General features: G+C 59.6%; 1 protein-coding gene across 1 annotated transcript; it reads left to right on the top strand.

The window, feature by feature from the left end:
- Positions 1-535: 535 nt before the first annotated feature.
- KCNN3 (potassium calcium-activated channel subfamily N member 3) lies at positions 536-24769 on the top strand. The gene is made up of 8 exons (XM_072358653.1): positions 536-1466; positions 6252-6347; positions 10377-10795; positions 14775-14916; positions 16281-16391; positions 17520-17647; positions 18090-18159; positions 19137-24769. The coding sequence occupies exons 1-8, from the start codon at positions 717-719 to the stop codon at positions 19431-19433; spliced, it is 2013 nt and encodes a 670-aa protein (XP_072214754.1). The 5' UTR covers positions 536-716; the 3' UTR covers positions 19434-24769.
- The last annotated feature ends 222 nt before the right edge of the window (positions 24770-24991 follow it).

The following is a 24991-nucleotide window of genomic DNA, read 5'->3' as shown; positions in this document are numbered from 1 at the left end:
CCGAGCGTTGTAGGGCGGCAGCTGGCGGGGCGGCTCCCGGGGGGCCATAGGGTCCCCCCTACGGGGACAGCGCCGTCCTCGGTGCCCGTCCCGGAGCCCCCCGTAGCGGGGCAGCCCCCGTCGAAGGGCGCTCACCGGGAGGAGCTGCCGCACCAGCGGGCGTCGCCCGGTCCCCGTCGCTCCCCGCCCCGACGTGAGCGCCCCGGGGCTCGGCGCCGGCCCGTCGATGGGATCGGGGCTCCTCGGGGCGGTCTCGGGGCGCCCCGTTGTCACCCGCACCGCCGCCGTCGGGGCTCCCGCAGCCTCCGCTCGCCGCTCCGTTTCCCCCCGGCGGACTACAAGTCCCGTGCGCCCCGCACAGGCGCAGGGGGCCGGGGGCGCGGGAGCGGGGCGGGGAATGATGTCAGCCTGCGGGGAGCCCCGGCGCGGCCAATGGCGGGGCGGTGCTGGCGGTGGGGCCGGGCCAGCGGCGGCGGCGGGGGCGGCGGCGGCGGCGAGCGCGCAGCGCCGGAGGGACGCGGCTTCCATTCATGAGCAGCCGCGCGCCCGCCGCCCCGGGGCCGGGGCCGGTGGTGGCGGCGGCGGCGGCGGCGACGGCGGAGAACGGAGCGGGAGGCGGGCGGCCCGGCCCGGTGCCGGTACCCGGCGGAGCGGCGGCGGCGACGGAGGAGGCGGCGGCGGGGCAGGTGCGCGGCGGGCGGTGAGGCGGCACCGCCATGGACACGTCGGGGCACTTCCACGATTCGGGCGTGGGGGACCTGGAGGAAGACCCCCGGTGCCCGTGCCCGTCGTCGGGGGACGAGCGGCCGCCGCCGCCGCCGCCCGCCGCGCTGCCGCCGCTCCAGCACAGCCTGTTGCACTCCTCGCCCGGGTCGCTGCGGGCCCCTCCTCCCGCCGCCCCCGCCGCCCTCCACCCTTCCTCCCGCCACGGCAGCCAGCTCAACCTCAGCGACCACTTGGGCGGCCACTCGCCGGGCTCGGCGGTGCCGTCGGGGGGCAAACACCGGCAGCCCAGCCCCCTGGTGCACCGGCGGGACAGCAACCCCTTCACCGAGATCGCCATGAGCTCCTGCAAGTACAGCGGGGGGGTGATGAAGCCCCTCAGCCGGCTCAGTGCCTCCCGCAGGAACCTCATCGAGGCCGAACCCGAAGCTCAGCCCTTACAGCTCTTCGGGGCCGGCGGACCCCCCGAAATCGTCGTCTCGAGGGAGGACAACCACGCGCCCCCCGCCCGGCCCCCCACCCGTCACGGTCCCCGAACCGACCGGCCGACCGGCCGTCCCGCTCCCGCCGGCTTTGCCAAAGGGCCCAAACGCAAAGCGCAGAACATCGGGTACCGTTTGGGTCACCGGCGGGCGCTGTTCGAGAAGAGGAAGAGGCTCAGCGACTACGCGCTGATCTTCGGCATGTTCGGCATCGTCGTGATGGTCATCGAGACCGAGCTGTCCTGGGGGCTCTACTCCAAGGTACGGGGGGGAGCCGGGAACGGGGATGTTGGGGTCCTAAAAGGGGGGTGTTGGGGTCCTAAAAGGGGGGTGTTGGGGTCCTAAAAGGGGGGTGTTGGGTCCTAAAAGGGGGGTGTTGGGGGTGTTGGGTCCTAAAAGGGGGATGTTGGGGTCCTAAAAGGGGGATGTTGGGGGTGTTGGGGTAGTGCGGGTTGTTTGGGTCCTGTAGGGTGGGCATTGGGGATGTTGGGGTCTTGTGGGTGGGAGCTGGGGATGTTGGGGTCCTAAAAGGGGGATGTTGGGGTCCTAAAAGGGGGATGTTGGGGGTGTTGGGTCCTAAAAGGGGGGTGTTGGGGTAGTGCGGGTTGTTTGGGTCCTAATAGGGGGGTGTTGGGGTAGTGCGGGTTGTTCGGGTCCTGTAGGGTGGGCATTGGGGATGTTGGGGTCTTGTGGGTGGGAGCTGGGGATGTTGGGGTCCTATAGGAGGAACGTTGGGGATGTTGGGGTCCTATAAGATGAATGCTGAGGATGTTAGATCCCTGTAGGGTGGGTGTTGGGGCCCTGTAGGTTGGGCATTGGGGATGTTGGGTCCTGAAAGGGGGATACTGGGGGTGTTGGCATAGTGCGTGTTGTTCGGGTCCTGTAGGGTGGGCGTTGGGGATGTTGGGGTCCTAGAGGATGAACGTTGGGGATGTGGGGTCCTGAAAAGGGGATGTGGGATCCTAAAAGGGGGATGTTGGGGGTGTTGGGGTAGTGCGGGTTGTTTGGGTCCTGTAGGGTGAGCAATGGGGATGTTGGGATCCTGTGCAGTGGGTGTTGGGGATGTTGGGATCCTATAGGATGAACACTGGGGGTGTTGGGGCCCTATAGGGTGGGCACTGGGAATGTTGGGCCCTAAAAGGGGGATGTTGGGGGTATTGGTGTAGTGTGGGTTGTTCAGGGTGGGCTCTGGGGATGTTGGGGTTCTATAGGATGAACGCTGGAGTCCTGTAGGGTGGGCATTGGGGATGTTGGGTCCTAAAAGGGGGGTGTTGGGGTAGTGCAGGTTGTTCAGGCCCTGTAGGGTGGGTACTAGAGATGGTGGGGTTCCATAGGATGAACAATGGGGATGTTGAGGTCCTGTAGGGTGAGCGTTTGGGATGTTGCGTCCTGAAAGGGAGATATTGGGGTAGTGGGGGTTGTTTGGGTCCTGTATGGTTGATGATGGGAATGTTGGGGTTCCGTAGGGTGGGCATTGGGGATTTGAGGGTCTTGCACAATGAATGTTGGGGATATTGATGTCCTATAGGACAAACATTGGGGGTGTTGGGGTCCTGTAGGGTGGGCATTGGGGTTTTGGGGTCCTGTAGGATGATATTGGATCCTGTAGGGTGGGCGTAGGGACATTGGTGTTCTGTAAGATGAATGTTGGGGACGCTGAGGTCCTGTAGGGTGGGTGCTGGGGACATTGGATGAATGCTGGAGACTTTGGGGTCCTGTAAGATGAATGCTGGGGACACTGAGGGCCTGTAGTGTGGATGCTGGGGACATTGGGACCCTGTAGGATGGGCACTGGGGATGTTGAGGTCCTGTAAAGTGAACGCTGGGGACGTTGGGGTCCTGTAGGGTGGGCACTGGGGACATTGAGTTCAGTAGGGTTGGTGTTGAGGACATTGGGGTTCCCATGGGATTGACATTGAGGTATTGGTGCCCCATGCAGTGGGCGTTGGGGCGCTTTGCCCCCTCAGGTGTTGGGGGATTCACCCATAAGGTCGTGGCAGTGTTGGGTGTTGGATGGGGCAGGCAGTGATGGAGCAATCGTTTGGCTTTGGTGGGTGCTGCGCCCGTGTGCCCTGCATGCCTGGGGGTGTCAGGGGAGGGAATGGGACCTGTCACTGCTGTGGCTGCTGGACATAGAGGGGAGGGGTCTGCTGGACCCCTGATCACCAACCCCTGCCTTGTCCCTACCTGCAGCTCCTACCTGTAGCCCCCATAAAGACCCCCACGTGTCCCTTTTGGATGCATCCAGCTGCCCCACGGCCTCAGGGCGGGGATGGAGGCCCTGCTGGTGGGCGCATCCCCAGAGGATGACCCCGAAATTGGATTGCCCCCCACCCTCCTGAGCTCTCAGGTTGGGGGCTCTGGGGGTCCTCATCCCCTCCCATCATGCATACTCATGGCTGTGGGGTCCTTATGGCCGTCCCCATCCCCTCCAGGCGTTCCTCGAGCAGCCGCGGTGCAGCAGAGCCCTCCATCCTCCTCCACACCCCTTTCTTCCATTTTTATTTTATTATATATATATTTTTCTCTCTCTCTTGTAATTGCAGGACGGTGTCTTTTATTTATAATTCTCCCCCCCCCCTCCCCACACACACACACCCCTTTCAGCTCTGCTCCCTGGCTGTGCTCGTTGGCAGCGATATGAATAACTCTTTGTATAGACATCTGTCATGTTATTTATACCTATCCATGAAGGGGAAGGGAACAGGCACCGAGCTGCGTGGCACCCATGGGCGTCCGTGGGACAGCACTGGGGGCGGGGGCTCGGGGGACGCCGGGGGTCCCCGTGTGGCAGTGCCACGTGTGGAGGGGACAGAGCGGTGTGGGAAGGGGCCGCGCTGCCCCCCCCTGCCGTCATCCAGCAGTGCAGGCGGAGGGGGCGATGGGGCCGGGAGGAGGCGGAGGTGGGGGATGTATCTGGGAGTCCCGTGGGCACGGGGGACCCTCCGGTGTCCTTATGGATGTGGGATGGGGCGTGAGGACCCCGGTGATGCTGGGGGGGCATGGGGTCCTTCTCGGCACCCAACCTCACGCCTCATGGGGAGGAAGGAGGATGCGTTTCTCCACCTCCAGAGCCTCTCTCGCGGCTGTTCCGCTTGTAGGAACGGTGCTGAGGTGCTGTTTCCCCCCCCCCCTCCCCCTCCCAACCTCTGCCCACCGCCACCTGCGGAGCCGCAGAGCCCACGGCCGCGGTGCCGCCCTCGGTGCGCAGCGGTGCCGCCCACAGCACCGACCCCGCGGGGTGAACCGGAGGAGACCCTCCCTTGAGTCAGCGCTGCCCCCGCCGTGCTCGGGGTGCAGGCGGGGACGGAGGAGGGTGTCGGGGTCACCGTGTGCTGCGCCCTGGGGTGCTCCCCGCACGGATCCAGGGCTCTATAAATACCCCCCAGCCCCCTCCGTTGGGAAACCGGAGCTCACAGCGGGGCCGTGGCCGTGCCCGAGGAGCGGGGCCGGCAGCTGTTGGCGTGGATGGGGATTTCGGTGCCGCCGACCCTGGCCCAGCTCCAGCGCGGCCCCATTGGAGATGCCATGCGCTCTTTGGTGTTGGGGGAGGACCCCGCCGCTGTGCAGCCGCGTTCTGCTCTCTGCCCACCCTTTGGGGACGGTTGGGGGCACATGAGAGGCACACAGTGTGAGCAGTGCATGTGTAGGGGTCCCTCGTGCAGTGCCCCCCCCCTTCCCCAGATGAAATCCCGATGCCCCACAACGTTGTTTATTGGGAACATGGGAGCCAACAGCAGTTCTTCCTGCTGTGTTCCTCTGGGACCAGAGCTGGGCTCCGGCGGTGCTGTGCAACCACATTGTGCCAATCAGCCCTATAGCCACACCGAGGGGTCTGCTTGCCCCATAGCCGTGCCAGGAGGGTCCGCCATCCTGCCCTATAGGCACAACTTGGAGGTCTGCCCCCTGCAGTGTCCCCTTGCCGTGGGGACATTCGGTGCTGGGCTGTGCTGGCACCCATCTGCCTGTGTGTTCGCCCATAGGGTGTCCCCACAGAGGTGATGCGGGGTCGGTGCTGGCAGCCAGCAGAGGAAGGATGCACCGGGCATGGGATTCTCCCATCTGTTGCCCATCCTCACCATGCTGGGTTGGCACACGGCTCCGTTCACGGCACGGCGTGCCAGGACCCCATCGGGACACCCCACGGTTATGGGGTGGGGTGATGCCAGAGCTCTGCAGCCACGTTGGCAACGGGAGGGTTAAGGATGTCTAGACGGAGACTGAGATTGGCCCTAAAGGATGCCAGATCCGTTGCGGGAGCGACATCTCTGCAATTAATCCCGGTGTTCCCCCAGGCACCGCTTCACTATAAATAGCCGCCGTGCTGCCGGAGCGCTCCGGGTCCCATCGCCTCGGGGTCCGGCGTTGGTCCCGTGTCACCGGGCAGGGCGGGCGCTTCAAGGGAGGAGGGGGGGGCTTGGCATAAGCCCTCCCTGGGGGCTGCCTATTAATAGCGTTGTTTGGTCCCGGCACTTCTCTCAACACGGCCATTATGTACAGACAATTGCACGGCGGGTGCCAAGTGCTGGAGCCATTCACAATACGCGGCCCGAAGCGCCCCGTGCCGCCTTTGCTCGGGGAAACGTTGCCCTAAATAATCCCACGCGTTGGAAAAGCCCCACAAAGGGGGTTATGGGATGGGGTGGGGGAGGAGGCGGTGCTGTGCTTTGAGAGCGACGGGTGATGGGATGGGTCCTGCCGACCCTCTCTATGCCACCGTTGCATCAGTTCTGGGGTCGAGCGAGGGGCTCCCTGTAACCAAATAGGGCCTGGGGTCTTGCATGTGAAAACGAACCCAGCCCCTCCCCATAAGGACCTGTGGGAGGTGGGGGAACGTTTTGCTGTAGTCACCGCTGAATCAGGGGTCAATTTACATAGAGCTAATTAGCAGGAGGGTCTTCATTAGCTCACCCAGCGGGATGCCATACCGCTGGGCTGCATGTGGGTGGGTCTATGGAGCTGTGGGGAGCACAGTGGGTTCAAACCATGGAGGTCCCTCAGTCCCATGCCCACCGCTGACCCCCTTCCCCTCCTCTCTTCCTGCAGGACTCCATGTTCTCCCTGGCCCTGAAATGCCTTATCAGCCTCTCCACCGTCATCCTGCTGGGGCTCATCATCGCCTACCACACGCGGGAGGTGCAGGTATGTCCGAGGACTCATCCCTAAAGGCTCCACCTGCTCTGCAAGGCTTTGGAGAAGCAGGGATATCCGCTGCCTCCCCCTCCATCCCATCCCTCTCACGGGGACAAAGGGCTGTAGGAGCGATGGGTCTCATCCCCCTCCGGGTCCCATCCCCCTCCCGTTCCCCGCAGCCGGGTGTGAGCCGCAGATTTTCTCCCTCTCGCCCCTCTCCCTGTTTATAGGACGGGGAGGGTCCCGCATTTCTCCTCTTTCACCGCGCGGCCGCTCTGCCAAGGCAAGCTGTGAAATACTTTCCTAATCACGCCGCCCATTCTCTTCCTCTCTGCCCTCTCGGGCTTTGGATGGAGATAAAGGCTCCGGTTCGGCCCGCTTTAATACCAGCGTTTTCAGGCTGCGGGGGGGTCGGGTGCAACGTGCAGACCATGCATTGGGTCTGGGGACCATCCCCTGGTGTGACCCTGACCCAGCACCGCCGTCCCCACGTTGCCCATCCCTCGGGATCAGCCAAGGAAAGGCGAGGGAGCAGCCACCTTCCTGCCGGGCCCGTGGCCAAACCGGGCTTGTAGTCACCGAGCAGCGGTGCCGGGAGCTGCCGGCGTCATTCCGTACCCACCGGGAACGCGGTGCACGGTCCCCTCCTCCTCCTGCGGTCCCCTCCTCCTCCTCCTGCGCCGTCGGGGCTGAGCTCCCCAACGCAGAGCTCTGCAGGAGATCTCTGCCTCTTCTGCGGGCGAAGGGCCGCCCAGAACAAATATTTGAGAAGCTGCGCTGTGCTGCAATAATATTTACCCCCATGGCTGCTGTGTTTTGTGCCCGGCCGGACCGAACCCGGCTCGCCGCTGCTTCCTCCGCTTGTTGTTCTCGGTTCTGTCCTCCCGTCCCGGCTGAGCCCCGCGGTGCCGTAGGGCAGAGCTGCTTAAATCAAAGCGAAACGTCGCGATTTGGGGACAGGCCGCTGTGCTGGGGGCCGTGAAACCAAAAGCATCCCCAGCACCGAGGTGTCCCACCCCCAGCTTTGCCCTCCCCCGCTTCCTTCCATCCCTCCCCATGGGTTCTCCTCTGCGTCCTCACGGCTCCTTCTGCTTCTATAGCCGATGTTTTAGTGGCAATTAGCACCATGTGCTAATTGGGGTCCGGCACTCATGGGCTGGCAGAGGAGAAGATGGGTTTGAGTCTGGTTTGCTCCCATAAATCCGCACCGGCTGTTGGTGGCCCTATTATCTTTTAGGTGCTTAGAAAGGGATTGTTGCTAATCTGCCCGTGATCACGGATGGATGTGGGGCCACCAGAGCCATAAATCCTCAGCCACCACTCCTCCCCACCTGCTGGAAGGGCTCAGCTGCTTTCTTGGGTGTTAATTGCATTAATTGCTGGCTCCTTGGGGATGGTCTGGCTTTCTATTTGCCATATAGGGCAGCTCTGCTGAGGGGGGTTCTATGGGGCAGCATCCTGCTGGGATTCCATAGGGCTGCGGGGCAGTTTTTGGGGCCAAAGGGATCCAATCTATTCCCAACACCCACTGAGTGCCCTCTGAGTTGTTGGACGGGGGTGTCCTGGGAAGGTGACCTTAGAGACAAAGGAGTGGAAGAAAGCTGGCTGCTCATTCAGGATGCCTTTCTGTGAGCACAAAGATGCTCTGTCCCTCTCAATAAGAGCACAGGCAGAGGAGGCAGGAAACCAGAATGGCTTGGTGAGGTCCTGCTGGTCACATGGAGGGAGAAGAAAGGATTGTACTGGCTGTGGAAACAAGGACAAGTCACCTGGGGAGAATATATCACTCCCATTGACAAGAAAGGGAGGAAGGAGGATCAATGGAACTCCAGGAGCATCACCTCTGTGTCTGGGAAGATCCTCCTGGAAGACAAATAAAGGCACAAATTAAGGAGGAGCAGGTGGTGATCCCAGCACGGCTTCACCAAGGGAAGGTGGTGCCTGACTCATCTGGTGGCTGTAAGCTCAAGGAGGGATGGTTTAGATGGGACGTCAGGAGGAAGTTCTTTGCAGAGACTGATTCTGGAATAGATTCTGTCCCTGGAGGTGTTCAGGGCCACGTTGAGGTGGAGCCCTGAGTGAATGCCAGATCTGGACATTGGTGACCCTGCCTGTGTGTGGGGGGGAGGAGGGGGTTGGAACTCAGTGATCCTTATGGTCCCTTCCAACCCAAGCTGTTCTATGATTCTATGAAGCTGGGGATGCCCGGGTACCACTGGACTGTGCCGAGGTTGCCATGGAAACCCCACGCAGCCGTGAGCCGCCGGTGCTGGAGGGGAGGGGGAGCCCTTTAGCACAGACCCCCCCCCATCCTCCCCATCCCAACACCCTTTGCCCGGTGTGCTGCCAAAAGGCTCTCGCTGCCTCTTTCCTCTCGCTAATTTGTTTATTTTTAACACCCTTTTCCAGGAAGGAATGGGCTGTCAGCTCGCTAAATGCCTGAGGATCTCCCCTGACAGCTTGGAGCGTTTTTATAAACAAATTTCTCTAACAAAGCAGCTCAAAGGAACCGAGCTTTGAGCTTTCCCAACACAGGGAGGTGGCCGGGACACACACAGTGTGCGTCAGCCCCTTGGGATGGCTTGGGTGGGCAGCCCTGTGTGCTGCCCATAGGACACAGCATTGTCCCATTGCTGCTCCTACCCTGGGGATGTGGCCACTGTGTCCCCTTCAGGTCCGTTTCCAGCAGTGTCTTTGCAGAGTGCTGTTCATGGAGAGTCCCTGCTGGTGTAGGGGACAGCATTGATGCCTCTCGGTGCGCTAAGTGCAAAGCAAAGAGTGGTGGGAGCACAACCTGCTCCATGGGGGGGGGGGGCTCTGTGCAGACCCCACTGCAGCTCAGACCCCACTGCAGCTCAGACCCCACTGCAGCGCTCGGAGGAGCCGTTTTGCCCAGGATGAACCTGCATGTTGCTATGACAACACAGCATCCAGCACTGCCTTCCTCCCAAAAAGTCACCCCTTTGGGTGCAGCTGGGAGCGCTGGCACCGCTGTGGTGTTGGAGGTGCCCCATGGGGTCCCTTTTGAGCATCCCCAGTCCATGCCCTGAGCAGGATTAGGGGGCAGTAGCTCATCCCTGTTGTCCCCATCCCCAGCCATCCCTGTTCCTCTGGGCTCATTCCCCTCATCCCAGTGGAGCTGTGTGATGTGGGTCCCTACTGTGCCTGTCCCATCACTGGTGATGGGGAGATGCCCAGGGACCCCAGTAAGCACAGGATGCCATATGGTCACCAATAACAATAGAAGGCCATATGACCACCAGTAACCGTGGGATCCCATAGGGTTGTTGATAACCATGGAATGCCATAGCATCACCAGTAACCATGGGATCTCATAGGGTCATGGATAACCATGGGATCCCTTAGGGCCACCAGCAACCATTAGATCCCATAGGGCCACCAGTAACCATGGGATGCCATATAGCCACCAGTAAACATGGGATACCATAGAATCATTGATAACCATGAGATCCCATAGGGCCACCAGTAACCATGGAATGTCCTATGACCACCAGTAATGATGGGATCCCATAGGGCCACCGATAACCATGAGATCCCATAGGGCCACCAGTAACTATGAATGTCATAGGATCATTGATAACCATGGGATCCCATAGAGCCACCAATAGCCATGAAATCCCATAGGGCCACCAGTAACCATGAATGCCATAGGATCATTGATGACCATGGGATCCCATAGAGCCACCATTAGCCATGAGATCCCATAGGGCCACCAGTAACCATGAATGCCATAGGATCATTGATGACCATGGGATCCCATAGGGCCACCAGTAACTATGAATGCCATAGGATCATTGATGACCATGGGATCCCATAGGGCCACCAGTAACTATGAATGCCATAGGATCATTGATGACCATGGGATCCCATAGAGCCACCAATAGCCATGAGATCCCATAGGGCCACCAGTAACCATGAATGCCATAGGATCATTGATAACCATGGGATCCCATAAGGCCACCAGTAACCATGGCTGCCCCATGGCTGCCCATAACCACATGCTTTCCCTCCCATCAGCTCTTTGTGATCGACAACGGCGCCGACGACTGGCGGATCGCGATGACGTACGAGCGCATCCTTTACATCAGCCTGGAGATGCTGGTTTGTGCCATCCACCCCATTCCTGGGGAGTACAAATTTTTCTGGACCGCACGCTTGGCGTTCTCCTACACTCCCTCTCGGGCAGAGGCGGACGTGGACATCATCCTGTCCATCCCCATGTTCCTGAGGCTCTACTTGATCGCGCGCGTCATGTTGCTGCACAGCAAGCTCTTCACCGACGCCTCGTCGCGTAGCATCGGAGCCCTCAACAAGATCAACTTCAACACCCGCTTTGTCATGAAGACTCTCATGACCATCTGCCCCGGGACGGTGCTGCTGGTGTTCAGCATCTCCCTCTGGATCATCGCTGCGTGGACGGTGCGGGTGTGTGAGAGGTGAGGTGTGGGGATGGGGGGCATCCGAGAGGTGTTGGGGTGGTGATGGGGTGTGGGGGCACCCAGGAGGTGCCATGAGGATGGTGATGGGGATTGGGGCATCCAGGAGATGCCATGGGGATGGTGATGGGGATTGGGGCATCCAGGAGGTGCCATGGTGATGGGGACTGGGGCATCCAGGAGCTGCCATGGGGATGGTGATGGGAATTGGGGCACCCAGGAGGTGCCATGAGGATGGTGATGGGGATTGGGGCATCCAGGAGGTGCCATGGGGTTGGTGATGGGGATTGGGGCATCCAGGAGGTGCCATGGGGTTGGTGATGGGGATTGGGGCATCCAGGAGGTGCCATGAGGATGGTGATGGGGATTGGGGCATCCAGGAGATGCCATGGGGTTGGTGATTAGAGACACCCAGGAGATGCCATGGGGTTGGTGATTAGAGACACCCAGGAGATGCCATGGGGATGGTGATTAGAGACACCCAGGAGGTGCCATGGGGATGGCAATGAGGACTGGGGCATACAGGAGCTGCCATGGGGATGGTGATGGGGATTAGGGACACCCCGGAGGTGCACTGGGGATGGCGATGGGGCAATGTGGGGCTTTGATGGCTGTAGGGGGGGGATTTGCATAGGGAGAGGTGCAGCTTGGCTGTCTGCGAGTGAGTGCCATGACAACACGGCGCTTCCAAACCCACTGCCGGATGGCAGCTCGGCACTGGCGTTGCTGTGGCGACCGGTGCCAGCAGGTACCACGATACACCAGCACCGTCCCCATGGTACTGGGGCCATCCCAGTGCCCCAGTTGATGGGAGCAGTTCTTCCCCAAGCAATGTGCCCAGCAGGGACAGGGACAGGGTTGGTGCCATCCCCATTCCAGCAGCCACGTGGGATGCAGAGCTGTAAGCAACTCTGTCCCTATCCCTGCTGGCTGTGCCCATTGGGAGCACATCCCTGAGGAGGACAGAGATTGGGGCTGTCTGTGGGAGAGCACTCAAGAAGACAAATGCTTGTTATGATTTGCTTTAAGTGGATTAGCTCAATCGCATGAAATCCCTTTAAGTCTGTGCTGCGGGATGATGCCGGGCTCAGAGATGCGGGGTCAGGTCACCCCATCCACCCCCTCCTCCTCCTCCTTCTCCCCTTGGTGTCACCACGCGATCCCATCTGCGTCCCCAGAGCATCTCTGAGTGGCATGGAAACACTCTGGGGTTATGGGAGCTCTTCCAGACAGCTCTGCTCTTCCTGCTCCTCCCAATGAGGCCTTTAGAACAGGCTGGAGAGCTCTGGGCCCTCATTAGGGTTCTTTGTACCTCCTGAAAGGGAGCAGGCAGGTGGGTGGGGGGCTCCTGGGGGGGGGGTTGCACTGAAGGGGCTCTGGCTGGAAGCGTGGTGGATATAAAGAACTGCTTAATGATGGAGAGTGGGAATGGGGCAGGAGAACTGCTGCAGAGTGGGGACACGCAGGCAGTGAGGTCATGCAGGGAGTGGGAACACACAGGGAATGGGGTGACGGAGGGAGTGGGGTCATGCAGGGAACAGGGACATGCACTGTCCCCAAGCGATGCTCTGTCCCAGCAGCATGCAGACACCCTGACTGCTGGCCCACTGTGACAGCAGGACCCTCGTGCCCACCCACAGCAACCTGCATGCAGGGAGCAGATGCATCCCCATCTCCCAAACTCTGGCAGCCCAGGAGGCTCCGTCCCCTGTTGTGCACCCTTAGGGATGGTGACACTGTTTGGGCTCATTCCCGAGGCTGTGGCATCGCTCCAGGCGCCGTCCCCTCCCTTCCCCCCCACCCCCCCCCCACCCCGGGTGCCACATCCCTCCGGAGGCAGCGAGTCTCTTAGCAACCCTCACCCCACCGCTGCTGCCTGCGGTGCTGCCGGCACTGCTGCGCTGCCCGCGGCCGGCACACGTGTGCATGCATGTGCCTGCAGCCTGCTCCCCTCCTGCTTTTTGCACCAGAGCTGTTTGCATTTTGCACCGAGGGGGTTGGGGGGGGATTGGGGGGAGGGGATGTTTCCATTTTGCACCGGTGGGTGGTTGCACCTTGCACCAGAAATGCTTCCATTTTGCACTGGAGGGGGGCAGTTGCATTTTCTACCTGGGATGTTTTCATTTTGCACCAGTGGTGTTATTCATTTTGCACCGGGGGTAGTAGTTGCATTTGGCATCAGGGACACTTGCATTTTGCGCTGGCGGGCTTTGCATTTTGCACCAAGGTTGCTTGCTTTTTGCACCAGTGGGCTTTGCATTTTGCATCAAGGTTGTTTGCTTTTTGCACCGGTGGGCTTTGCATTTTGCACCAGGGTTGCTTGCATTTTGCACCGGCGGGCTTTGCATTTCATACCAAGGATGCTTTGCTTTTTGCATTGGCTGTTTGCACGCTGCACTTCCTGCTTGCTCCCTCACCCACAGCCCAGCACGTGCTGCTGCTGTAGCATCCTCATGCTGCCGTTGTAGCATCCTCATGCTGCGACGCTCTGCTCCCAGCCGAGGGGGTGATGCTCTTTCCGGGGAGCACAGATGAGTGGGGTGATGGATGGAAAGCAACACTCGGGTCTAAACAATTGCATCAGCCCTTGGCGTGTGCAGCTGCCCCTCTTCCTGCTCACGCCGTGCCGGTGCCAGCTGCTTCTGTTTATGAGCTCCGAGTGCTTCTGGGAAGAGAAAGCGTGGCTCCATCCATTGCAAGCCCTTCGTTTGCATCCCATCCTGCTGTGACAACAGCACTGCCGGTCCTTTGGGGGCTGCGTTGTGGGGTGGGTGAATGCATGCGTGTTGTGAGGGGGTTTGGGTGGGTTTGGTGCAGGGGAGAGGGGGAAAATGTCCGAGTTTTGGAAGGGGGGGATCCATCGTAGGGTCGTGGTGTGGTTGTACTCTGGGCTGCTTTGCTGCCTCCTCCCGCTGTGCAGATCTGCTTGGGGTCTCAGGTTACTTGTGGTGGGGGGGGGGGGTGGAGGGACGGGGAGGAATGGGGAGGAAAACAAAATGCAGGAAGAGGAGAAAACCCAACTGTTGGGCGAGTTACGAGCTGCGATGAATCGATTTGCAGGGAATTGCCAACAGCTCCATCTGTTTTTCCTCTAATGATTTCGCGAGGAGGCCGAGAGGAACCTGCTGCAGAGGATGGGGGGGGGGGATGCAAGAGGCAGGGCTCAACAATGGGGAGGGGGGGGTGCAGTGCCCATCCCGGGGGGCTTCAGGGGGCTTCTGACCCTATAGAGCAGGAAGAGGAGCTGTGGGGTTCTGTGGGGCTGCGTGGGAGGTTTGCAGCATCCCAAGATCTGGGGGTGCTCTGGGGGTGCCCTGTGGTGCTTTGGTAGCCAGGAGCTGCTGTGAGGTGGGGGGACAGAAATGGAGGTTGGAGGGGGGGTCCCCTCATTGTGGGGCTGCTGGTGCTCAGGGTGGGGAGCTCATGTGTGGCTTGGGGTTGCTTGAAGCAAAGCTCCTGCTGAGCGCATCCTCCCTTTGCACCACGCTGCCATCCCACATGTGGGTACCAGTGGGTCCTGCTCAGCCCTATGCCCTCTGACTGTGAGTTCTGTGCATCCCAACCCTATGGGTCCAAGGGTGGGGGGGGGGTTGTTGCTCCTCTTTGCCCCCACCCTCCCTCCTGCAGCCCCACATCTGTTTCTGCCATCAGCCACGTGGCACTGAGGGGGGGGGGGGGGGGACAACACTGCAGTGACAGCTCTGACCGAAAGCAGAAGCCCTCACTGCTGGATTTTTGGGTGTTTTTTTTTCTCTCTGTGCCGGAAATTGTGCAATCTTTGTGGGTTTGGGGCGTCCCTTTGCATCATTTTTTCTTCATCCCCTTTGCTTTGCATGATGCAGGAGGAGCCCCATACCCAGTTTCTATTGCAGCCATCACCTGTGCCAACCCTCCCCGTGGTCCCCAGATGCTGCCCCAGCCCTATTTCCAGCTGTAACACTCACACCTTTGTCATCCCCCCTCCCCCTCCCCCACACAGGTACCACGACCAGCAGGACGTGACCAGCAACTTCCTGGGGGCCATGTGGCTCATCTCCATCACCTTCCTCTCCATCGGGTATGGGGACATGGTGCCGCACACCTACTGTGGGAAGGGGGTCTGTCTGCTGACCGGCATCATGGTAAGCACTGGGATGGAGGGGCAATGGGGTGCTCTAGGGACCAGCATCCCCAGTGCTGGTCCCTCTGAGTCTTACAGCCTCATAGATGCCAGAGCTTCCCTTGCTGTTGGTTTGTAGGGTTTGGGGTGAATTTGGTTTGAGGGAGGTGGCAGGCAGCCCATAGATGTGAGAGAGGATGGCCTCATCCTTAGGAAGCAGCAGATGTGGGGACCAGCAGCCCCATGCATCCCTTGGCCACCGGTCTGACTTCCATCACACTGAGAGATCCCAACTGCTGCTGCATCCCACAAGGGAATGGGGACAGCTGGGAGCACTCCCGCCCACAGCACTGACCTACAGGACCCCGTTTACCTGCTCCAAGGGGCTGTAAGCCGACCTGACTTGCACAGCTGTGCAGCTGGGGACGGCTGCTCCGTAGCTCTGCACTGCTGTCCCCATCCTCCATGGCACGTGGCATTGCCATGACCAAAAAATCCACACTGAGGGGAGGTCCCGAGGCTCCTCACCCCACCAGCAGCAGATGGGATGTGGGGTGGGGGGACAACCTGGGCTGGGACCCCCCCCCCCCTCCCCATGCCACCCTGCCAAGCAATAATAGCACAGTGGGGCTCCCCAAAAAGCAGCACTGGGGTGGCTGTGCTGCTGGCAGAGGGAAGGGAGATGAAAGCTGAGAGCTCATGCTGGGAGCTGCAGGGATGCGAAAGGACTCGGCTCAGCCCACGATGTTAATTAATGACTCTTTAATAAATAAAGGATTGCGTGCCAGGGTCATGGGCCTCTGCCAGAGCTTGCGGGGAGGGGAGCAGTGCGGGCAGAGCCAGGTGGCACAGAGCCCTGGAGGAGCGGGGTCCCCTGCCTGGCACCTTCCGTTCCCAAACGCTCACCGGATCTGGTGCTCATTGCCAAGACAAAGCCATGCCAGCTGCCACTGACTGAGGGCAAACTGGGGTCCGGCCCCATCCCATCACTGCTCCTCTGTGGGTGCTCAGTATCTCCCTTCTGCCCGGATTCACTATGGGACAAGGGATCCCACGTGGTGCTGGGGTGGCACTGATGGGCACCGGGGACCTCTGACTTCGTCAGTCAGCCTTGTTAATTACTTGAAGCTCTGGCAGCTGCTCAAGGCCATGGTGGGAGGCTGAATGCTGCTGTAAACCCGGGTTAAAATGGGTTGCCCACATCAAGACAGTTTGCGTAACCTATGCGTGGGGGCCGGGAGGGCTTGCAGTGTATCCACTAATTGGGGTTTGCATGTGGTTCCTTGGCCTTTGGGGTGGGAATAGATGGGATGCAGGTGAACCCCATCCCCGAGTGACATCCCTGAGTGACATGGGTGTCCCCTCCGTGTCTCGCTGTCCCCTCAGGGTGCCGGCTGCACAGCCCTGGTGGTGGCCGTGGTGGCCAGAAAGCTGGAGCTCACCAAAGCCGAGAAGCACGTCCACAACTTCATGATGGACACGCAGCTGACCAAGCGGGTAAGGGCTGGGGGAGGGCTCAGCTTGAAGGTGGTTGGGGGTGCAGCATCCCTGGGCTTGATCTCATTGGGGTGAGGCGCTGAGTGCAGAGCATGCTGAAGCATTAAGGTAAAAGCAAAGAGCGCCGGCCCTCTGCTTTGCTTTTGCAGCACTTTGTGAAATGCAAAGAGTGCGGCCTCGCCCAGGGCAGGAAATGTATGTGTATGTGTTTTATATTCTCTCCTTCCCTCGGAGGAGATGGACCATCTTCTCTGGTAGAACATGAGCTCACTTTTGTGTTGGGATTTCGGTGATTCAGCAGCTCTGTGCTGCAGATGAGCTCCGTGCTGCGCTGCTGCTGTGTGCTCCATCCCAATGGGGCACCTTGGAGCTGTGTGGGTCTCTGGGTGCTGTCCCAATAGGGCTGAGGCCCCCAGACCCCAGCATGGCACCAGGATGGAGCTGTGGGACACTCAGGTCACATCCAATGTGAGCAGAGCACACGGAAGCATCAGAGTTTCAAGTTTAGGCACCTCCTTGCAGAATAACCCCACTTCCCCCAGGGAGATAAGTCTTAAACCAGCTCCATTTGTGCCATGTATTGATGTCACTTCAGGTGACACAGATGGCACAAGGTCAGATATTGTGTCCTTGGCCACATGTGGGCTTGGAGGAGGAGAGCTCTGCTTGCAACCCAGCAGTGCTGTAGGGCTGGAGGGGCTCTTAGTGCCCATTTAGGGTCACTTTTAGTGGTGGACAGAGTGAGAGGGGGGCTGGGGAGCACAGGGACACTATGAGCCCTCATCCAGCTCCAAGGGGTGCAGATGGGGCACCCCCAGAGGGGCAAAGTGGGTCAGGAGCCCCATGGCTGGAGCATGTTTTCCCAAAGCATTGGAGCTGGATGGGGATGGGGATGGGGATGGGGATGCAGCAGGGCCAGCGCCATTGCTGTGCCTGGAGCACTTCATCCCTGCCTTGCATGACCCCACACACATCCAATCTGGCACACGGAGCTCCCAGCTGGGACAAGTCAGCTCCTGTGATCCCAACCATCAGCACCCAGCGGGGCCAGAGCTCTGTTTCCATGCAATAACTCGTCCCACGCACTGCAGCAGATGGGGCTGCTGACCCGACGTCCTTCTCTTACAGATCAAGAACGCGGCGGCCAACGTCCTGCGGGAGACGTGGCTCATCTACAAGCACACCAAGCTGCTGAAAAAGATCGACCACGCCAAAGTCCGGAAGCACCAGAGGAAGTTCCTACAAGCCATCCACCAGTAAGTGGGGAACTACAGCTGGGGAGGGGGCTCTGAGCCTGGGGAGGGGGATCCCACAGTGATTGGGAGAGCTGAGGATAGGGAGGGGGTCTGTCTGATGTCCAACTGTAATGGGGAGGGCTGAGCTTGGGGAGGGGGGCCCTCTGGGATCCTACAGTGACTGGGAGAGCTGAGATGGGGGAGGGGGTCTGTCTGATATCCTACTGTGATGGGGAAGGCTGAGCCTGGGGAGGGGGGACCTCTGGGATCTCATGGCAATGAGGAGGGCTGGGCTTGGGGAAGGGGTCCCTCTGGGATCCTGTGGCAATGAGGAAAGCTAGGCTTGGGGAGGGGGTCCCATCCCATCCGCAGGATGGCTTTCCATTTCCTGGCAATGGGGAGGTCTCTGCAGCATTTTGTAGTTGGGAGGGGTGGTGCATCACGTCGCCTTCCCCCTCCCCAGGTTGCGCAGTGTGAAGATGGAGCAGCGGAAGCTGAGCGACCAGGCCAACACGCTGGTTGACCTTTCAAAGGCAAGTCCTCCCATAACCCCATGGTCTCGTGTTCCTCATCCCTTGGAACAACCCAGGCAGAACCTGGCTGACCGTGGTGCTCCGGCTCCTGAGCTGTCAGTGGGAACAGCTCACAGCCCCTTCATGTAGAACAGAGCTCACCACGAGCAGGGACGGGGGGGTCACTGCCCCATAGGAACGCTGCACGGCCCAGCTGGGGATGCTCAGGGCTCAGCAGCCCCCAGGTTTCATCATTCCCATCTCCTCACTGCGGAAATCAGGCTCGCCAAGCACCGGTCCCAGCACAAGGGAGGTCAGATGTGCACCAGGTGTTGCAGTGTCTGCTGTGCTGCATCCCAGTGGCCCTCAGTACACCCACCCTGCATCCTGGGTTGGCACAGAGGGACTGTGGGGGGGGGGGGGGGGGAAGGGATGCAGCTGGCTCTGCTGGTAGGAAGGAGTTAAAGTAATAGGGATTATCTGGAGTGCAGCTCCCAGATGGCCAAGCATCCTCTGGGGCCCCATCCCCACCAGCTGGCTGCAACCAGTCCCCCTCCATGCTCTGCCATGGGTACAGCTCTGTCCCAGGGGTTCAATGGGAGGGTGTGAGCCTAGCAATGGGGCTGGGGTGGGTGAGAGCAGCCCTGGAGTGGCACAGAGGAGCAAAGCTGCAGCAGCCCCTCCATGAGCCTCAGTGAATGAGGCTGAAGGCTCCATGCAGGGGATGAGCTGGCAGCACTTCTGCACGGCTGTCCCTATCCTTGTCCCCTCCACTTGCTCTTACTTCCTTGCATTGTGCTGAGCTCGCAGAGCCCCAGGGCTGCCTGATGAGAGCTGACAGCAGTGGGCTCTGGGTTGCAGAGCGGGTGAAACCTCCGGCTGTGATGTCTCAGGAGCAGAACTTTCAGCCCCAGGAAGGGTCTGGAGCTGCACACCTACAAGGGGGTGGGGTCTTCAAGATGGAAGCACTGATCCAACCCCTCTCCTTCCATCTATAGATGCAGAACGTGATGTACGACCTCATCACCGAGCTCAACGACCGCAGCGAGGACCTGGAGAAGCAGCTCGGCAGCCTGGAGGCCAAACTGGAGCAGCTGAGTGCCAGCTTCAACTCACTGCCACTGCTGCTGGCCGACATGCTGCGCCAGCAGCACCAACGCCTGCTCGCCGCCGTGGTGGAAGCTCGGGCTGTTGCCATGCCCGCCGGCACCCCACAGACCCCGCTATCTGAGAGCCCCATTGGGGTCAGCTCCACGTCCTTCCCCACACCGTACACCAGCTCCAGCAGCTGCTAAAAGCTCAGAGCAAAGCCCCCCTTCCCAGCGCTCCACGGACACAGGGAGAGCTGGTGCCAATCCCGAGGAGGACTCGGTGTTCCCACTGGGAACGATGTTGGAACGGTGACGCCTTGGGATGGACATCTCCCCCCATCTCCCCCTTCCCCCAACCCCCTCCTCTCCCCCCCCTCCCCCATTTCGGTGCCTCTACTCGTGGTGAAGGAAGGGGACGGAGGTGACGCTTCGCGCCACAGCGCTCGGTGGAGGACAGGAATCCACGCTCAATCTCAGGTCTTCACATTGAAAACAAAACAAAACAAACACAAAACAGTCGGAAGCACTGAAGAGACGGAGACACCGGAGGGAGAATCGCACCGTGTGGAGCGCAGGGGCTGCGGGGGGCACAGGGCTGCTCACCGCCCCCCCCCACCCTGCCTCCCCCCCCCCCTTCAGTGCATTCCCCTCCTCCTGACCCTGGAGTTCTTGCACAGCTCTGCCCTGAGATGTCCGTGCTCCGTCCCGTCTCCTTGCCAAGACACCAACAGGTTCCCCTCGCTCTGTTCCAGGGTAGGTGGTGGGCTCTGAGCTGCCTGGAATGGGGGAGGGAGGGGGGCTCAGTGCAGCACTGGTGATCTCCGATCCTTGTTTTGGCTCATTGGAGCCTTGAGCAGTGCTGGGGATGGCCCCATTGCTGCCCCCCACCCCATCTGGAGGTCTTCAAGCCCCGGAACACCCCTATAAGTAGGGGAAGGCACCGGGCGCAGCTCTGACCCTGATGCCACGGACGATGCTCTGTGTGGGATGCTTCATCTGTTTAAAACCACCCCCTACCCCACACCGCTCCTGCTGGGGGTCAGCAGCACCGGGGAGTGAAGGTCCCTGTTCTGCTGTCACCACATTCCCTTCTCGTGTCACCCCGCAGCAGTTTTGGGGTTCTGCCTGGTCCCTGCGCCGCCCCAACTTTGTGGGGATGGCATTTGCTGCTTTCATTGAAAAACACAGCAGAGGATATTTATATATTTTTAAACAGATGAAGTAAGCGTGTAATTACTCCGTGATATTAATTACACATCAGCCGGCAGTGTCAGTAATTGTAATCAAAAGCCACTGTGTTACTCCAGGTATACTCAGCCTGTAATCTTCTCCTTCGTAACTCTTTCGCTCCCGTCAGTAACGCTGCCTTTCGTGCTCACGTAGGCAGGGACGGATCAGCCCCAGTGCAGAGGAATTGCTGTGCAAAACCCCACTCCCTGCTGCTGGAACGTGTCTCACTCCTCGTGCCCCGCAATTAAAGCTGCACAGCAAACAAGCAGCGGTTACGAGGTGCTTCCCCCCCCCCTCCACCCCCACCCTCCCCGCCAGCCCTGCCATTGGCACATGGCGGAGGAGGAGGAGGAGGAGGAAGGCTCCTCCAGAAGGAGCTGCAAAACGCGCTCCTGGTGCTGCAGAGGTGGTGCTGTGAAGCCTGTTGGTAGCACGGTAACAGCCCCGGTTGTTCTTGTCGCATGGTTTGCATTCAGGGAGCACAGAGCTCACTGCCAACGTTTTCTATTCCTTGGCCGGCAGCGCATCTTCAGCTTCTGGGAAGGAGCTGCCCTTCCCCTGCGTGAAGATCTTGTCATTAGCTTAATTGCTGGGCTGATGGGAGCGTGTCACTGCCTCGGCAGCTCGCCAGCGCCGGCTCTCAGTGCTGCTACCAGTCCCTGTGCCTCCAGGTTACCATCCCTCACCTCCCCGCTCCTCGAATGGGGTGAAGAGGAGACACCCATCATCTTCCCATCAAGGAGATTCTGAGCACGGCAATGGAGAAAGCTTTGTAAACGCCAAGGATGAGCCTAAAATACAGAATCTCCACTGGCCGCAGGCAGCCAGCAGAGAAAAACGTTTCCACGCCTCTCCTGTGGTTTGTGTAGGAACAGAGCGCCGTGCATGACACGTACGCGGAGATGAAGGAAGTATTGATGGCTGGGAATCGATATCTCCAGTGGGAACCTCCTCACGGGCTGGTAATCAAGTCTGAGAAAGCAACGCGAGTAGGACAAGAGGAGGAAGTGCCAGCTGGGCTGTGAGGGAGTGACGGAGCGGTGATGAGAGCTTCAGCATTGCCACCAGTGCAGGAGCACCTCATCCTTGGGCAGAGCTGCTGCTTCCTCACAGCATCACTGCAGCCCACAGCCCTGTGCCTTCCATCGCATGCTCTGAGCTCAGAGCTTGCATGTGGCACCCCCAGCTCTGCACCTTGCACCCTGCAGACCCCCATCCTCGCCATGGCACAGCACCTCTGCCTGGCACCATGCACCTTGCACCCATGCATCTTGAATCCCACAGCCTGCATCCATGCACCCTACATCCTTCATTCCATAAACTCTACGCCCTTCATCCCATGCGTATTTCATCCCTCGCAGCCTAAAGTCTGCATCCGTGCACCCTACACCCTTCATTCCCCACACACTACACCCTACGCCCCTTACACCCTTCATTCCATTCACCCTGCCTCTCATGCACCTTCATCCAACGCACTCTAAACCCTTTATTCCATGCACCCAACACCTTCCATCCCATACGCCCTTCATCCAGTGCACTACAACCTATATCCCATGTACCCTTAATCCCATGCACCCTTTGTCCCTCATACCCTACACCTTCCATCCCATGCGCCCTTCATCCAGTGCTCTACACCCCACATGCAATGCATCCTTATTCCTACCCCTTCATCCCTCATACCCTACACCATCCCATGCGCCCTCCATCCAATGCTCTACACCCTCATCCTCCACTCCGTCCCCACCGCAGCCGGTTCAGCACCGCGGACAGCGCCTCGCCGGTGCCGATCCCGGTCCCGGTACCGGTGCTCTGTAGGCACTGAGCCCACCAAACACCGGCGGATGCGAGGGGAACTCTCTCTTCTCCTGGGCTCTAAGCACCAAAGAGAGCAAGGAGGAGAGCCGGGACCAACAGGAGCCGTGGAGGAAAAGCATAAGAACCAAACTGCAACGTCCACCCATAAACCCAAAGAGACGCCGACCTCTCAGCAGGAAACAAATCCTCAGACCCCCAACACCGGATCAGCCCAACCCCCTCCCACCCCCCCCTATTTTACAAAGCGAGACACCCACCGCCCCTCCCAGCGCTCCAGCTGCTATCCCAGGTGGGGTGAGCTCACCCCCGACGCTCTCTGCACCCACCCACCCACCAACCTCCTGCAGCACAGCCTCGGTTTTCCCTTCTGCCAACCTCAAAGCCTGCAAGGAAACGTCCTAAAAACACCAGGAGGAAAAAAAAAAAGAACAACACCCATAAAACAAAGCAACAACAACAACAAACCCTACAACGTCCTCTCTGCAAACCCACAGACTGAAGCATTTCTATCCAGACTGAAGGAGGCTTCCGCACGGGTTTGCAACTTGCCTCTGTACTGCTCGCTTCTTTTTGGTTTTTTTTTGTTTTTGTTTTTTTTTTTAAACGATAGGGGAAAGCATAATAGTTTATTTTAACTATGAAATATATTGCTATATTACAAAGGTTATTGTAACTTTCCATTATGGTTTTGTACCCGACCAGTTGTAGGCAGGCAGCGACGCCCCGCCTGCTGCTAATGTCTGTTTCTGAGTACAGTCACTGCGGGGCTGGGGCTGGTGGGAGCTCCCTGCCCCCTCCCAGCACAACCCCCATCCCGATCCCTTCCACCCCAAGGCGTTAATCCCCACTGGGATCCTAAATTCCTGTAGCACCGGGGCTTTGCTTTTCGCTTTTCTCAGCCTCCTTGAAAGCCATTCCCTCTCCTGGTCCCATTCGCCCTTTGGGATGGAGGCTCTGGGGACGGAGCAGTGCAGGGCTCAGCGCTTCTCCCTCCCTTTTGGGACTTCAACAACCCAACTATTTGGCTCAGAGCAGCCACACGGTGTGGTGCTCTCCAAGTTCAGGGATCGCCCATCCATCCTCCTCCTCCTCCTCTTCCTCTTTGGGGCAGGAGGGCTGTGGGGTCCCACTTTCTTCTTCCTCTCAGGTCAACGAGTCCCCAGCATGGGGATGATGGGGTGAGGGCCATCCCCATGTCCCCGCTGGTGGCACCGCAGGTAAGGATGTGGCACATGGAGGCTGTGGGGTGCCTGGAGGTTTTTGTTCCCTTTCCATCTCAGGCTGTAGTTGTGTAGGACGGAAGAGCAGCCCCCACATTTAGGAGAGGGACATGGTGAGGTCACGGGGATTGTCCCAGCTCAGCCTTTCCGCTCTCAGTGTGCACTTGGGGGGCATCTCAGCACCGTGTGCAGGTCTGTAGGAGAATAGTCTTAAACCCCCCACCCTGTGCAGCCCTGCTCTGCGCTCCTGGCTGCTTCTTTCTATGTGGAGCCACAGCCAGGGTTGGGCATGGCACCCGGGACCAATTCCTGCTGCCTTCCTCCAGTACAACCCCCTGCACAGCTCCTCTATCCCCCCATCCCCACAATGCTGACACTGTTATCAGTTATCAATACCACAGCCAGGAGCTGCAGGTCCTTGCAGCAGCTGAGAGCTCGGAGGGCTCCTTGCAGGGGTGAAGCCCTCCCCAGCAGTTCCATTTGCCCCTTGTTGGGCCCAGCTGGGGGGGGGCTTCTGTGGTTTATAGGCCAGTAGGAGGAGAAGGGCTGGCTCCTTTCCTCCTGAATGGTAGTGAGGGCATTGCTGACCCCTCCTGTAGGGAGCTTGGGGCCCTTGTACTCCTCCAGCCATCTTGCAGCCCTGTGACCCCCAGGTAGGTGAGCTGGGGTGTCTCTCCTGGGGGGGGGGATGTTGCTGCTGGGGGGCTCTGCTCTGCTTCCTGCCCCATCTTCTGCTTGCTCAGCTCTGAGCTCCCTCCCCAAGGGCTGCAGGGGGGATTTAATGAGGGGAAGCCCTACTGCTCGGGGGGGGTTCTTGCTTCTCCCTGGATGAGCCCCATCTGTGTCCCATTCCCTGAGCAAAGGGCAGGTCTGCAGCCCCCAGGATACGCTCTTCTCCGCCTCCTGCCCAAATCATTCCCCTCCCCTTGCACTGCACAACCCAACATGGCCCTATAGAGCTGCTTGGGGCTGTGGTGAGGATCCAGCCCCACACTCGTTTCCCTCCTCCCAGTCTGTGCATGGCCCTGAAGCGGGGAAGGGAACGGGCCCTGCCTGTCCCAGCAGCATTGCCATAAACCGAGCTGTACCCAGAAACAGGCGCGTTTTAAACTATGGCTTTAACCTGTTCACTGTAAAAAGTGCCTTGGACTTTAATCTGAAGAGGTCAGTATCTATAAATATTTACCTGTGCGGGTGTGTAAGTATGCAGATCTCGATGTATGGTTACACACACAAATATATGACATATACGTACCTATATAAACGCTTCAGACCCCTCTGTTCTGCTGGTCCTTGGAGCTCTGTTCTTGGTGTTGGCAGGGAACTGTTGTGCTGCTCAGGGTGGTTGAGCTGTGGGTACGCTGGCATTGGGGTGCTGCCTCTGCGTGGTGCAAGTGCAGCCCCTTACTGGGGGGGTGCTGAGCTCCCTGGACCCCAGGGAATGGCTTGGGGTCCGTGCTGGGCTGTTGTGGTCCTTATATGAGCTTTAGGAGGACT

This window comes from Excalfactoria chinensis, chromosome 32 (assembly GCF_039878825.1).
Source record: "Excalfactoria chinensis isolate bCotChi1 chromosome 32, bCotChi1.hap2, whole genome shotgun sequence".
NCBI lineage: Eukaryota > Metazoa > Chordata > Aves > Galliformes > Phasianidae > Excalfactoria > Excalfactoria chinensis.
This window is presented reverse-complemented; position numbering and strand designations above follow the sequence as displayed.

Coding starts and splice junctions, on each gene's coding strand:
- KCNN3 (XM_072358653.1), top strand. CDS start 717: ATGGACACGTCGGGGCACTTCCACGATTCGGGCGTGGGGGACCTGGAG. Junction 10,796..14,774: donor ACGGTGCGGGTGTGTGAGAG/GTGAGGTGTGGG, acceptor TCCCCCACACAG/GTACCACGACCAGCAGGACG. Junction 16,392..17,519: donor ACACGCAGCTGACCAAGCGG/GTAAGGGCTGGG, acceptor CTTCTCTTACAG/ATCAAGAACGCGGCGGCCAA.